Source organism: Malus sylvestris, chromosome 16 (assembly GCF_916048215.2).
Source record: "Malus sylvestris chromosome 16, drMalSylv7.2, whole genome shotgun sequence".
NCBI classification, from domain to species: domain Eukaryota; kingdom Viridiplantae; phylum Streptophyta; class Magnoliopsida; order Rosales; family Rosaceae; genus Malus; species Malus sylvestris.
The window spans coordinates 33000794-33017243 of NC_062275.1; the positions used below are offsets into that span (position 1 = coordinate 33000794).

The window sequence follows — 16450 nt, forward strand, 5'->3', positions numbered from 1 at the left end:
CGTCAGGGAAGTTAAGTACGACTAGACCAAAAGGTAGTTGGTTATGTGTACTTTCTTGAGAGACATTCGGTGGGTGACTAACTTAGAACCACTTGAAATGTCGGGAAATTAAGTAGATCTAGACCAAAAAGTAGTTGGTTATGTGTACTTGAGAGATATCCGGAGTTTAATATGATACATTTGTTGTAAAATAAACCAAAGAATCAAGCAATAAGCAAAAACACAATACACGAAGTTAAGAGTTCCTTCAACATAGGAGTACTTCTCTAACAAATGAAGCTTTATTGAATTCCAACAAATACAAGAGAACTCACTAACTCAAAGTACTCTTAAGTATTCAAACTTCTACCTCTCAAACTCCAATACAAAACCTCTCCCAAAGCCATCTATTTATGCTATTAGATGCCGTGAGTTTTACACAAAATCCCGTAGAATATAGGAAACCAAATTCTATACTAAAACTGAATCCAAACCAAACTAGGAAGTTGTACTTAATGATGCCTTGTGTCCAGGATATACCAATCATACACCTTTCCTGATTCTTGTTCTAGTTTAGGCATGTTGATTTAATGCCATATCCAACAATCTTCACCTTGGTATAAAATCCATATCGAGGCATCCAACACAACAACAGTTTTCGTTGCTCCACCATTTTGCAAGATCAAACTTGCTTCAATTGCACCAAATTCAAGCAGTGCTCAAACTTGGTTGCATTAATCACCTTTGTCAACATGTCAGCTGGGTTATCTTCTATAGCAACCTTCTTGAGACGAATCTCATCTTCAGCTACCACTTCTTTCACACATACATCAATTTTCTTAATCCTTGTATGATGTACCTGATACTTGGCCAAGTAAATGTCACTTTAACTGTCATAATCTACATCCAACATGTGTTGTTCCACACCTAAGTCTTCTAACAACCCCAGAGTCTAGATTGCTTCTTTGTAGCTTTAGCGATTGTCATGTATTCTGCTTTTGCGGTTGATAGTCAATTTATAACCAAAACCTCAACATAAAAGACTCTTTCTTTTTGGGTTTATGAAAGCTTTATGTTTTTAAACTAAACAGGAGCATAACATAAGTATATTTTGAAATCAAAAAGGAAAATGAACATTTTATAATATGAAATTATGGGGTTTTGGCTAAAAGAGATTGATTATTGATTAACCAACCTCTTCAAACCTCACAAAACTTATTGGAAAGATGAATCAAATAAAAGGAATGAAAAGTCTAACCAAATAAAAGATTACTTCAACTCCTAGCACTTTTTCTCCCTCACTAGCCCTTTACAATTAACTATAAAGCTTTTTGTCTGACATTGCTATTATCGTTGATTCTCAGGAGAACTGTCTCCCTATTTGTTCAGGTTTTTGCTTCTTTTTAACTGGCTAAAACTCAAACTAATCTTAACAATCCTAAGGCCTAACTCTAGACTCTCCACCTCCTGCTTCCATAGACTCCATAAGTTCTCCTGGAACTAACACTCAGGTGACACAAGCCAATGAGCCACCAAGCCACCGAAATTGGACACCTCGTGACACAAGCCAATGAGCCACCAAGCCACCGAAATTGGACACCTCCTACTTGCTAACAGTAAAAGGAGGATTCACCTAACTCCCACATGGTAACTAGATTGAGATGAAAAATCCTAGCAAATGAAAACAATATGTCTGATTTTAAATTCTTACGTGGTGGTAAGAGAGAAAAAAGTATGGAAATCACAAGCTCAATTGTACAGTCATAAGGAAATGAAAACAAACTTACCTCATGAATTACTTGTTGGCTACTCCAATCTGACTCTATATAAGCAAAGAATTGTAGCCCCAAAGACAAAATTTATCTCTTGCTTAAGCTCATGGGCTTGATCTTTCAATGCCCACTTGGGCCACGATGCCTAAAACTAACCCGAGGTCTAAAACGAACTTATTTGTTTGATTGATTAACATATTAATAATCCTAGCCATAAGCAATTAAACTATTTACTATTTTATCATCCTTACTCAACTATGTATATCCTTCAATTATTACCTTACACAAATCATTAGGTTTCTTTTAGCAAGGTAGTGTGCAATTAGAACTCTTACTAATTGATTGTGAATTAAAACTCACTTTCAATTCTCCCTTAGTGATTATTCATCTTTAGGGCTTCCACAAACCATGAGCGACACTTAGCAGTATGTCATGGCTACCCAAACTAATCATATGAAGTTAGAGAACCTATTCAATTTGAGGTTACACAATACGATCTTATTGTATTTCAATACTCTTGATCACATTGTTTGAGTGATAGTTAATTCATGTCTACTATCCAATGTGATTCCCTTGTCTATATGATTACCTTGAATGTAATTTGGAATGACTTCCTTAATCTCATCCATACTCTGGTCAGAGATTCTTAATCATATCATAGAACATTCTTCCACAACAGTTTGAAGGTTAGAGATTCCTTATTGTACATTCACATGCCCACATGGTTAGCTTAACCACAACTATATTGTGGACATCCTCAAATGGAATGCCTTTAATATAGTCAAAGACTAAGGACCTAACCACATAACAACTATGATATCTCAGGTCAAATGATTACTTTGCACTATCCCAACTATGAGTTCTTATGTGACGTGAGTATGAAAACTCTTGGTTGATTGTGCTTAGTGGACTCACTCTCTATTGAGCACCTACATACTTATTTTGGTGTTAGTCGCACCGAATAACTCGAGACCAATCACTTTCCTGAAAGAGAATACATAGTATGTACTGATCTATTCGAATTGTCAATGTCCAATTGTTAATTCTATGATCATTAATGTTTAAGATATGTGTGTGAAAGAGAAAGGTCTCATGAATCTAACTTATTTAGATCACATTCTCTTAATTACATATTCCTTGGACTTATCATGTAAGCATATAACATTTAATGAGAGGGCATTAAACAATAATATTTGCCCTTCTATTAAATTAGTTTAGTTTAACATGTGAAATGTCAGTCAACTATCATCTTATGATTGTTTTAAGGCATATTTCCAACAGAATAATAAAGAGTGAATCAGCATCGGCCAGTTGACTATTATCTAAATCATGGTCAATTGCTCCACAAATAAAGTTAGTTGTCCAGAGCAAAAAGGCAGATCATTAAGCAATTTAAAATAATGATTTAGGCGATTGAATTGGTTAAAGTAGAGAACAAAGGAAACGTCTTATCTATATTACAGTAACACGAATGCCAAGTTTACCTTCCAAGTATGCCCACTGTTTGCAGAATTGGCAAGAGCAAAGTCAGCATGCCCTTTTGCGAGTGAATATGATTCAATTCTCAATATGTCATGGTCTTTGTAATTGTTTTATGGTAGAGTTCATTGGGCGGGGGAATATGAGTTCACTCACAATGAAAGCACCAATTGTTGAAACTAAATTTGCGCACATTCACGGGTAAAGGAAAAACCCAGCAGGAATTTCCTATGATCTTTGGCAAATGGAGAATGGTGTTGATTGGGGATGTGGTTGAATCTGAATAGGTCTGCGTGCATATCTGTGAAGGAGAATCAAACCCCTGGTGTAGTTTTGAGAAAGAATGGTGTGATATGTTGTACATCGTGAACCACCCTTGACAAATAGCTTGTAGTGTGGCATTAAGGAGATGGGTTCTCGATGGACATGTCTATACATAGACAACGACGTGTATGCAAGATGAGCCTCTTTTAGGTGTAGAGAGAATATGTGTGTAATGGTCTTGTAGAGAAGATGATGAATCGTCCATTGTGATTGATTAGAGAATCTAGAGTCAAGTATCTTGATAAATACCCAGGCTAGAGTATTTATAGAGATCTTAAGAGTCTTTTTAGGGAAAGTAATCTTCTTTAAATCGGGACACTATCTAGGAGATACCCAATTCTATTAGGATTATGATTATGATTACGTGGCCTAATCCCCAAAATATAGTAATTTGACTTGAATTAGGGGTTTTCTTACTTGGGAGACAAGTAATATTCTCTATTCCTTAAGTCTAGCATGCAAATTAAGGTTATCGGACTGCAAACTGCGCTACATGGGCTATAAGCATTCCGGCCATTCTTGCCACCTAAGGCGCCATGTGTCATGGACCTAGAAAATCATAGATCACAACGTTGATTTATTTGCAATATCTCCTAAGACACGCTTGATTCTCTTAGTATTTAGGACTTGGTGCTGGAAACGAACTAAGGAAACTAAACATCTCCAAGTATTTAGGACTTGGTGTTGGATACGAAATCCGACCCACATGTCTAGATCGAAGTGTGTAGAGCGCTCAATTTTATTTACCATTTGAGGAAAAAAAAATCTTTGTTTGTTGTAAACATTGGTGGCTGACCACTAAATGATGTAATGGATGACTATATCAAGCACTTTAGAGCACTGTAGCTTAGCTGGCAACAAGGCAGCAAGCACCATCATCTGTGCCTATAAAAGGGAATGTTGAGGATGAGAGAAAATACATAGAAGAAAGAAGTTCACGGAAGAGGAAGAGAAAAAAGAGAGGAAGAGGAGAGGAGATAATAGAGAGAGTCATCTTTGTACTCCTATTATTCCAAATTATAATGAAAACATCACTGCTATCCCAAGGACGTACTTCGGTCACACTTATTGTAGGAATCTCGTAAATTTTGTGTCTTGTTTCATTTATTCCACTACACACACTATCGATTTTACAACACGTTATCAGCACAAAAAGTTCTCGTCTTAGTGGAAAGCACAACGCCATAAATCCGGTAAAGCATTACCTACCTTTCACCTCTGTCAGCTAAAATCTCACAGAATAAAAGGTATGTCCATTTTTCATCTCTCCCACCGCACCAGAAGCGCCCCACCGAATTCCGGTGAAAATTGAAATTTAAGACCTGTAGTCGTCACGAGATAAGAAAACTCACCTGACAACTGGTTTCCAGAGATCCAGAAGAATCTCATCAGACTTGGAAACCCAAATCGCGTCGTTTTTTACGGATCTCGAGAACTCCCATGAATACTCGGTTGTCTGAGATGGTGATGGCAGGACTGACTCCACACAGGCCTCCCTCTCTTGTACCTCCATGAACCCCACTGTCATCTATGTTCCTGTATAGAGGTTCTTACTTCGCGATGCCATGTTCTCTAGGCCATGCAAAGAAAAACGAAGAAAACAAGGGGATGGGAAATGGTACAAGATGCGTATGAACCAAATGAGAGACCTTCTGGCTCAGCAACTCCACCCTCTACCTTGAACTGTGAATGGTGCACGGCACCATGTGGAAAAAGAAAAAGAATAAAAAATAATAATAAAGTTGATAGTGGGAAGTTAATGGGACCATCACCATTATGAAAAGAAAGAAAAAAATATATATATTTATTTATGTGAATGGTGTTGGCTTAAAATCCTTTCACAAGTTCTATTTACTTTAAAGCAATTTATTTACTGTGGACGGTATTACCGCCTACTGCTTTAAGTTTTGATTTATGTGAATGGTGCTGAATTAAAACCCTTGTCACAAGCTTTATTTGACTTAAATGCAATTGATTCACTATGGCTGGAATTACCGTCTATTGCTTTAATTTAGTTATTGTACTTCTCTTTTATTACGATGAGTATATACAGGACCTGAAGTTCCTTGATCGGATCAGAACCTGCTGTAGACATCGAAATTTCGGTAAATAAATGTTGACCGATAAATCAAAGTTTCAACGCTCATGTATTACATAAATTTTACACGTAGCGTGTGTCTAAACAAAAAATCGAAATAAGTTGGAAAAGTCATCAAACAGGACACGTGTCAACACCTGGCAGAAACGACTTATTTCATCTGGAATATTATATTCAAAATTAGGCCTTGGAAATTTCTATAAATAGAAGGCTAATTCATTCATTTAAAAGGGAACCAATTCATATTACACCTTGAAGCTCTGAAGCTCTGAAACTCCGAAGCTCTCAAGCATCCAGGTTCCCGAAGAATCAAGAAAGCCTTCTTCATTCTTCGTCCATCGTTCTTCCAAGATCAAGCCCCAACGGCCCTTTGGATCAACAAACAATCACCAACTCAAGATCAAACCCCGACGGCCCTTGAAGAAAGTGTTCTTCGTTCTTCGTTCATCGTTCTTCCAAGATCAAGCCCCGACGGCTCTTGAAGAAAGTGTTCTTTGTTCTTCGTTCATCGTTCTTCCAAGATCAAGCCCCGACGGCCCTTGGATCAACAACATCAACAAATCCACACATCCAACCGTTCTTCAAGATCAAGCCCAAAAGCCCTTGAAGATCCGTTCATCACCGTTATTCAAGATCAAGCCTTAACGGCCCTTGAAGAAACACTCATCCTCGAGATCAAGCCCCAACGGCTCCTTGAAGATCCGCTCAAATCCACCTTCAAAGATCAGGCCCACGGCCCCTTGAAGAAACTTCCACACAACTGTTCATCCAAGATCAAGCCTCGACGGCCCTTGGATCAACAAAACATCCACAAATCAATACCTTACGGAGATCGAATCAGATGATCAAAATAGAGAGAGATTGTAACCCAAAATCATCAAATACAAATATTTGTTTGTGCATGTTGTTCTTGTCTCTTTCGTTTCAGGAATTTTCCGTGTTCACACCTGCATTTTCTTGATCCTCATCATATAAAATGATTGGACCCGAAGTTCCATCATACAAAAAGATCGAGTATGAAGTCCCTTGATCCTTAAGATCAGGACATGAAGTTCCTTAATGAGTACCGTAAGTTTGAAGTGTTGCAATGCCTCAACTTAATTGTAATAAAAGCTATAAGAGTCTTAGTCTACAGACTATTAAATAAGGACTAGAAGTTCCTCATGTCTATACTCAAAATGGTTGAGTAGAAGCATTTATTAAGCGGATAAAATTGATTACTTGCACTCTGCTCATGAAAATAAAATTGTCAAGTTTTCTACATGGTGACATGTCATGATGCATTATTACTTTGGTTGAGACCAGTTGCCAACCATCAATACTTCTCAGTACAACTCATGTTTAGGCACCATCCAAACATTATACATTTACGAGTTTTTGGTTGTGTTATCTATATGCCTATTGCACTGCCACAATGTACTAAAATGAGGCATTATCGTAGATTAGGCATTGATGTTGAACACTAACTATCATTCAATATTTGGAACCCTTGACTGGGGATATGTTTACCGCGTGGTTTGCAGACTGTCATTTTGATAAGACAATTTTCCCACCGTTAGGGGGAGAAAATATCGTTACAGAAGGATAATGAGAAAATATCATTCTAGAAGAATGATGAGAAAAGACCGTTTCAGAAGAACGAAGAGAATTTGTCTTACTTTGATTCACGAAGCAATCAACCTGAAAATGAAGTAAGAATAATTAAATGATGCAATGATATATCAATCAAATGCCAGATGCATTTAATGATGCAACAAAAGTGATGAAATCACATATATTTGCTGCAAATGTGCCTACAAGAATTGATGTCCTCGTTGGACAATATTGTGAAGCATCAAATGATTTATCTATTGCATGCCTAAAGTGTGGCAGACCTTCAGACTCAAAAGGTTTAGTCATTTGAAAGAAAAAGAATATGGCACTTCAGAACTATTGCATTCCTGAAGCATAATTGTTGCATGCCAGAAGCATGATAGTCGCCGCATGGATATACGTCCCAAAAAGGACAATCCGCAGACATGGAAATGTTGATGTCTCATGCATGAAACATGATAGACGTATAGGTTCCAATGACTCAACTCCTGGAAGTGGAGATTAAAATCCAAGTTCTATAACGCTCAAGAAGAGGTTATGATCCGCATTCTCTAAACTATGACTATCCTGGAAGAGATAGTATAATGTCCTTGAAGAGGCAATGGATATCTAAAAGAAATGAAAAGCTTTTATGCATGAGCATGCACATGAGAATATGTGAACACGGATTGATGATAACCAATGGTAATTTTGGTTTTACGAGTAACTAATAAATTCATCAATGAGCTATGTTGATATTGAGTCTCGTTCTTTTTCGTCAACAAAATTATTGGCCAAAATGGAGAAAGGCAATTCCATTACAATTTTGTAAGAACGTAGAAAAATGGACCTATATATTTGAATATAATACAAATAGCCAAAAGATGTGAACCAAGGAGGTTACATTGAGCATTTGTAATGCAGTGAAATACACTCACATGATATGACACAAGGTTGTAAACAAGTTCATATGAATGAAGAATTATATATGAAGGGTTGTGAGTCACCCATATCATATCTCCATAAGTAAATCCCTCAATTATACATGGGAGCAAGTTGCTCTGTATAAATTCCAAAGGAAAATGTGTCATGAAGTGAAGAAAATCCCTGAATGATTCAAATTGCTTGAAGTAAGCCCCGGAAGGGTAAAACATAAATTGTGTACTCAATACCAATGGATGGTATAAATTGCCTTAGTAAGTACTATCATTATGATATTGTTGCAACATACTAAAATCTCTTGCAAGAGTCAATGACATTAAATTAGAACTCCTGAAGAGTTGATGATATTAAATTGAAACTCCCGAAAAGTCTAGAAAGAATATAAAGTGTTGAGAGAAATATTGTCTCTAACTGCAAATCGAACAATATGCCAACACGAATCTTATCCATGATGTTTATGATATTAAAGAACCATATGGATTGAAGATTATGAGTTAAATACTCAAATAATGTTGACACTAAGAATAATAATTTATCTTTGTGAGGGTAAAGATAAATTGATATTTGGTCCAGAAGTACCACATCTTAGTAAAGTATATGCTTTATTGTATTTAGCACAATACATTGAATGAAATAAAGCTTATCTATTAATATGTCCTAGAAATTACAGATATGTGCATACACATGAGTTAAAACAAACAAACAGGATGAAGCCTTCACAAAGGTTGCTCATGTGAAGCCTCAGTGCTCGGCAGTACCCCAGAAGGAGGAGGCACTGAAGATTGATCATGTGGCACCCCAGTACTTGGCAAAACACCAGAAGGGGAAGGCATCAGTTGCTTTCGGAATTTAGCAACGAACCTCTGGTGATCACTTTGAATCTGACTTTCGGATTCCTGCAGCTGGTTAAGCTTTCTTTTCATGCTCGTCGAGTAATTATTTGCAAGCACGTGTAACACTCTATTCTTGTGCTTGAGCCCTTTGATCTTGTTTAAGACTTGCCACCTCAGCCATCAATGATTCAACTTGGCGAGTTTGAGCAAGTAGGCGTTGGCCCATATTAGATATATAGCCCACACATTGAACACTGAGAGCCAATGAGTCTTGAATGGCCTTCTCATTAGACCGTTTTGAAAGGATTCTGTTATCCTTTGGAGTGAGAAGATTCCTAACTACCACAGTAGCGGTTATGTTATTCTTCATCACATAGTCCCCAATTGTAAGAGGATCATTAGAAGATAAGAAGGACGGGCGCCATATATTATCGTGACGTTACTCGTCTATATCACTCCTAAGACTAAATCTAAGCAAATGTTAGATGGGCAAACCATTTTCAGAAATGATGAAGGAAAAATAAGGTCAAATAAAATCTTCGAAGTGCAAGAAGGGGAAAATTTCTACAGGCAGCAACTTTCTGAGCATACTCTTGAACACGATTGATGTCTCTATAAAGGAAGAGGCAACAGAGCCATTTGTTCAGAGATCGAAGAAGCACTACTCTCTGAATTTCAAAAGCCAGATTTTCCTAAATAAAGTTCGTTGGCATTTTTCAGACGCAATCTCAGCTTTTTCGGATATCGCGTGCAACTTTGTCAAAAATCTCTGACAAAGTTGAAAACGCGTAAATCTTACTGTTCTAATTACACTACTGACAACAGTAAAGGCACAACACCACTACTTGCTATTGAAAGATCTTTATATATGTCGACCTTCGTTCTCCATAACAAGGCATACTTGCAAGAATACCTAACTCTTCCTCATCTTCGAGAATGCATCTTCAACAAAGCATGTCGAAATACTCAGTTTTCTTCCTCTCCGAGAATACCTCTTCAAAACAAGTCACACCAAAATAAGAGTATCTCATATCATCAGGGTCAAAAGCAAAAGTATCTCATATCATGTTTTCTCCCTGTCCTTTCCTTTGTCCTTGTTCTTACCTACAAAGACAAGGATAAAGAAAGCAATATGTCGAAACCTCCAATCAAACTTCTGGTAAGGAACTAACTGCCCAGAACCTTTGCCTGGTTGCTTACCTTGCATTGCTCTCGAGTATTCATCTTCAACTGTTAATATGATGTTGGCTATCATGGATGAGTCACTAATAAGTGATGAACCATCCAAATGCAAGGTTTGCATTCCATTCCTGCATCAGTGGACAAATACTACAAGAGAAGATGCCACACATGCATAGGGAAAAACCAGGAAAAACACCACTTATGCAAGGGGAACAGATAAGGCAAGCGAAAATGATACATTGAAGCATGTGGAGACAAGCGCAACAAACACGTGCTGATTTATCCCCGACAAAGCCGAAGATCACTTGCCACGTGAAGCTCCTCATAGTCCAATTTCATTCAAGATCAAGCCTCGAAGGTTCTTAAAGAAATCATAAGTCTGATTCAAGATTAAGTGTCCACCACCCTTGAATAAAATTCAGCTCCAGATAAAAGGAGTAAAATTTAGACCTTTGGAGGAAGTATAGTAGAAGGCCCTCCAGCCCAGTTCAAGAACAAGCCCGTGGAAAGTCAATAAGCATAACAAATATGGTACTACTCATCAGGGGAGCATCCAAAAACAGATCAAAATTTAAACGAGTCAATCGAAGATTTGTGGTCATCCAAGGGGGAATGTTGTAAACATTGATGGCTGACCACTAAATGATTTAATGGATGACTATATTAACCACTTTAGCTTAGTTGGCAGCAAGGCAGCAAGCACTATCATTTGTGCCTATAAAAGGGAATGTTGAGGATGAGAGAAAATACATAGAAGAAAGAAGTTCACAGGAGAGGAAGAGAAAAAAGGAGAGAAAGAGGAGAGGAGATAATAGAGAGTCATATTTGTACTCCTATTTTTCCAAATTATAATGAAAATATCATCCTGACGACATATTCAGTCACACTAACTGTAGAAGACCTCGTAAATTTTGTGTTGTTTCATTTATTTCACTATACACACTATCGATTTTACATCACTGTTTTCTTTTTAGGCGTTAGATTTTAATCAAACGGCAGCCGCAATTTCTGTCGGCGCATGTGCGCGCGCACGAGAGGACAATTCAAAGAGAGAAAGATGAAACGAGCAATCTCAATCTCAAATTCGCAGCTGAGGGATCCTGATTCCTGACACCGCACCATGGCATACGAAGACAATCCGCAAGTCCCTCTCTCGCGAACTCACGATTAGGGTTAGAGTTCTCTTCGATTCCCTGCATCTAATCATCGTTATTGGTTTCAGGTACCGTGATGAAGATGGGGAGCCATTGATGGACTTCGACGACTTTGGAGCTGGTCGCGACCCGTCTCCCGAGCCCCTCCAAGATGACGTCCTAGAAGATAACGACGATTGGCCCGACCACGAGGATCCGTCGTCGTTGAAATCGAAGCCGAGGAAGCGGTTGATCAAGAAGAGCCAAGTGGGAAAATTGCCTGTGAGCTCTGATTTGGACGATGATGACGGCAATCGGAAGAGGTTGAAGAAGGAGAAGAGGCATAAGGGGGAGAAGAAGGGGTCTAAATACCCCAGGAGATCCTCATCTGACAAGGCGGCCACCGATGGTGAGGTCAAGGAGATGTGGGAAACCATCGCCGGCGGCGACTCTGAGGTTGTCATAAATGTTTTGTTTTGTTTAATTTCGTGATAGCAATTTGTATTTAACTTATTTTATATTTGCATTTTATGCTCTGTTGCATAATTAATTGTTTATGTTGAAAAACAAAAATAATTTATTGGTTCTTGCCTTGCCATTTGAATCGAATCGCAATTTGTCAGAAAGAATCTGAATTTTCTTTGACGACGTTTTAGAATTTATAGCTGCATTATGCTTTCCATAACTATAAAGATGTATTGTTCCTCTTGACTTCACTTTACTGTCGGAACTTCCTAAATGTTTTATCCTCTTCAATGGAATAGGATGATCAAGAGGGTGTCAGGAATTACGACGACGACAACTTTATAGATGACACTGGTGTGCATCCTTCTGATCGGTATGGAAGTGACAACGAACCACGTTCTCCTAGTCACCATCCTCAGGTTTGTGTTTTTTTGTAGCCTACCCCACTTAGTGGGATAAGGCTTTTTTGTTGTTGTATGCTTCTTGTGCTTCTATCTATATGCTAATGAAACAATGCCACGGCATGGAATTTAAAGGCAAGATGTAGTACAGCTTCGGTTGATTGACAATGGTTCTTGTCTTCAACTTATGTCATGTCAGATACCACATGTCACAACAGATGACTTACCAATACTGTTGATTATTACTGCTTCGGCTTGATTGATTTTTCCATTTGTTTATTGTTTTAATTGTTCTAGGCTGAAGAGGGTGAGGAAGATGATGAAATTAAGGATATGTTTAAGATGGGTAAGAAAAGGAAGAAGAATGAAAAAAGTCCCGCAGAAGTAGCATTCCTTGTTGAGAAAGTCATGGCTGAGCTCGAGATAACAGCTGAAGAGGATGCAGATTTAAATAGACAGGGGAAACCTGCCATTAATAAGCTCAAGAAGTTGCCTCTTCTTACAGACGTCCTATCAAAGTAAGCTGGCTTCATGTGATCTCCCTCACCAGACTTGCACCAAATATATTTTGCATCTGTAATAATAGACTATCACTTTAATTTTTACTGTTTGTACAGGAAGCAGCTTCAACAAGAGTTTCTAGATCATGGAGTGTTAACTCTACTGAAGAATTGGCTTGAACCTCTTCCAGATGGAAGTTTACCGAACATAAATATACGTGCAGCAATTTTACAGATTTTGACTGATGTATACACCTCTGTTGCCATTGTTGTATTTGAAATTTTGTAAAGGTTGTCAATAATAGGACCTGAATTGTTGTATCTGTTATGCAGTTCCCTATAGATCTAGAGCAGTATGATAGAAGAGAACAACTGAAAAAGAGTGGCCTTGGAAAGGTTAGATCATTATTTTTCTTTTGGAAAAGCATAGAAAGCTTGTCAATCAGTGTGACAACTTTGATTGATGTCAATCAGTGTGACAACTTCAATTGGTTTACTTTGTTCTTGGGCAGGTCATCATGTTTTTATCAAAATCTGATGAAGAAACAACTTCCAACAGAAAACTTGCAAAGGAATTGGTTGACAAATGGGTAATTTGACTCGTCCTCTATTACTTACCTTCTATGCTTCTGCGTTTTTATGTTTCTGTTACAAATATGTGGCAATCACCCCATCCCTTTCTACGAATTTATTCTTCTTAGTGACTCTGCATTAAATAGATATATATGTAGCACCAATCTGATATATCCTACTGGAAAAGGCAGTTATGTTGAATAGTTAGTCTCCTTGTCCAAGGATCATTTATAGGAGATCCCATTTCCATTATTTGTTTATATATATCTTTGTCTTGATAGCCGACCCCACTTAGTGGGAAAAGGCTTTGTTGTTGTTGTTGTTGTTTGTCTTGAGATTCTAATTCTTTTGTCTTTCTTATTTAATGCTCACTAAATGAAATTCGTTTGTATTGCCTCAAATGACTTTGACATTTTGTCTGTTGCACAACTGCAGAGTCGACCTATATTTAATAAAAGTACAAGGTTTGAGGATATGAGAAACGTTGACGATGAGAGAGTTCCCTTTAGAAGGCCTACAATTAAAAAGTACTGAGACTTTCTTTCATCCAATAACTTATTGCTAATATGCATGTATACAAATACATGGTGAACTCAATATAAATTTCTCTAAATTTAGCGCATTAGTAGTTGGTTTTCTTAAATTATTATTTATATTTTATTACACAGGCCAGTGAGTAATGGCACAGGAATGGAATCTAGAGATGACGTGGATGAATTTTCAAGGTAAATTTGAGGATAGATTAGGCATACGTCATTGGTCATTCTAAATCCGGAGACTTCAGCTTCGAAGGTGCATTTCTTTCAAATTTTAATGTTGACTTTGGTACAGGGAAAGAAAATCTGGCCAATCATCTTCTCGGCAACATGCCTCAAGACCAGAAGCGACACCAATGGACTTTTTGGTGCGCCCACAATCCAGGATTGATCCTGATGAAATTAGAGCCCGTGCTAAACAAGGGACACAAGATCAGCGCCGTATGAAGGTAGGCTTTGTTTTTCCTACTGGAAAATGTCTGGAAAAAAAAAAACATGAAAAAAGAATGTGATGATTAGTTGGCATCCAAGTGAGCATTATTCTGTAAATTGAGTGCTGCCAACGATTTGAAATTGAAACCTTACATGCATAAAAACTTATCATTTTAGTGGTTGAAGTTGATAGTTGAAGTTATTCATATTGCGGTGAACTCAAAAATCAATGGAGCTTGCTTCAACTGTCTCTATTTGTTTGTTGAAATTTTGGAGTTGAGCCTTTGCCCTTGTTTGAGATTTTCTTTGAGCTTAAATCTTCATTATTTAAACGGTCTAAGGATTTTTTTTACCGTCTTTGTTTGTTGGTTTATCTTCATAATTCTTAAATGACTTTCCTTGTTCTGAACTTTAATTTGCTAACCTCTATTGATACGATAATTGAAGAAAGGTTATCTTTGTTTGGCAGATGAATAGGAAGTTACAGCAGTTGAAAGCACCAAAGAAGAAGCAGCTTCAGGCCACAAAATTAAGCGTGGAGGGTCGTGGCATGGTCAAGTATTTGTGATCTTACCCAACATTCAGATATATTGGTGTACTCCGCCACTGTCCAGGGTCCAATACAATTGTGTAAATTACATTGTGCCTACATACTTATATTTCATAATATTCATGTTTCTTGCGCTTGAGGTACAAACTTGTTGATTAATCTTTTTGAACTGCCAAGTTTCTTGTTCTTTTCCTCTAAAAATGAATTAAAACTAGGATCATTTAATCATTCAATTGTAGCAAATAGACAAATGGTTAGCAAGGGTTTCACCGAATCTGTCCATTTGTTTTATACAGTTTCATGACTAAACAATCTTAGTTTTAATTTATTTTTTGTAGAGATAATTTTTACATAGTAATTTATAATATGGACGCTTCTGATCATTAACACGAAGTTAGGTGAATAAACCATGAGGTATTTTTAGTTCTTTCTAAATCATTGAGGAGAAGTCTTTCTAAAAGACTAATATTTGTGCTGGTGCAGCTTACTTGTTAAGCAAACAACCAGTTTAAACTATAGAATTATTTACATTAAATTCTTCTAAATTACTGGAAGAGAGAATTGAACACGAGATTTCAAGTGTAAGTGATAATGTTCATTAAAACTATTGTGCAAGATTTCTTGCTAAGATTGAGGGCTCAATTTGCGTTTGTGTGTGGTGGCTGCAATCTGTGATGTCGACACAGTCAAATTCAAATCGACTCAGTCACTGTCAAGAATGAAAAACGATAAACAGAGGTGAAAGGGACCACAAGAAAGGAGTCGAAACTCGAAAGAGTCGAGTCGAGTCGAGGCTCCAGGGTGGGAAAGACTAGGGAGAACGAGAAACACCACCAAAATGATCTTCAAGGTTCAGCCAGAGCTCACGAGATGAAGGTACACCGACAGTAAAAGGAATTATGTCCTCTGATAGAATGGTATTGAGCCAAATTAGAATGTTCTAATCCTTTTCATACCAGACTTCAAATTCAGGATTAGGAACACCAGTACCATTACTAGATCCATCAAGAAGAAAAGGCGGTTGACAAATCTTAGATCCATCAAGAATTCCTGTCAGTTTATACCGATGAAATTTTGAGCAAATAACGCCTTCTACACTATGTAATTATCACGCTTGAATTTTGTAGGCACCATAATTGATATTCTGGATTGTGATTGAAGCAATTGAAGAGTTACGGTTTGCCTGCAAGAAATTCATCGGAGGAGAGGTTGGAGCAACAACTTCTAGATGTGCATGAGAAGAAGCTCAAAGATTCAAAGATCAAATCAACGATGGAGAAACAAGATCACAAAGATCACATGAGGTAAGATTGAAGAAAAGAGAAGCGTTAGTAGAGAGGCAGTTGATACTGTAGACATCGAAATTTTGGTAAATAAATGTTGACCGATAAATCAAAGTTTCAACGCTCATGTATTACATAAATTTTACACGTAGCGTGTGACTCGACGAAAAATTGAAATGAGTCGGAAAAGTCATCAAACAGGACACGTGTCAACACCTGGCAGAAACGACTTATTTCATTTGGAATATTATATTCAAAATTAGGCCTTGGAAAATTCTATAAATAGAAGCCAATTTCATTCATTTCATTTGACCAATGGATATTACACCAAAACCTTGAAACTTTGAAACTCTAAAACTCTCAAGCAAATTCCGGAGGATCGAGAAAACTCTCTTC

General features: G+C 37.4%; 1 protein-coding gene across 1 annotated transcript; it reads left to right on the plus strand.

Annotated features, from left to right (window-relative positions):
- Positions 1-11156: 11156 nt before the first annotated feature.
- On the plus strand, positions 11157-14947 carry LOC126607425 (protein IWS1 homolog 1-like). The gene is made up of 11 exons (XM_050275005.1): positions 11157-11321; positions 11404-11770; positions 12079-12198; positions 12478-12698; positions 12798-12927; positions 13014-13076; positions 13193-13270; positions 13689-13780; positions 13922-13978; positions 14085-14238; positions 14691-14947. Exons 1-11 carry the CDS (start codon positions 11302-11304, stop codon positions 14787-14789), a joined length of 1401 nt encoding a protein of 466 aa, XP_050130962.1. The 5' UTR covers positions 11157-11301; the 3' UTR covers positions 14790-14947.
- Positions 14948-16450: the final 1503 nt, after the last annotated feature.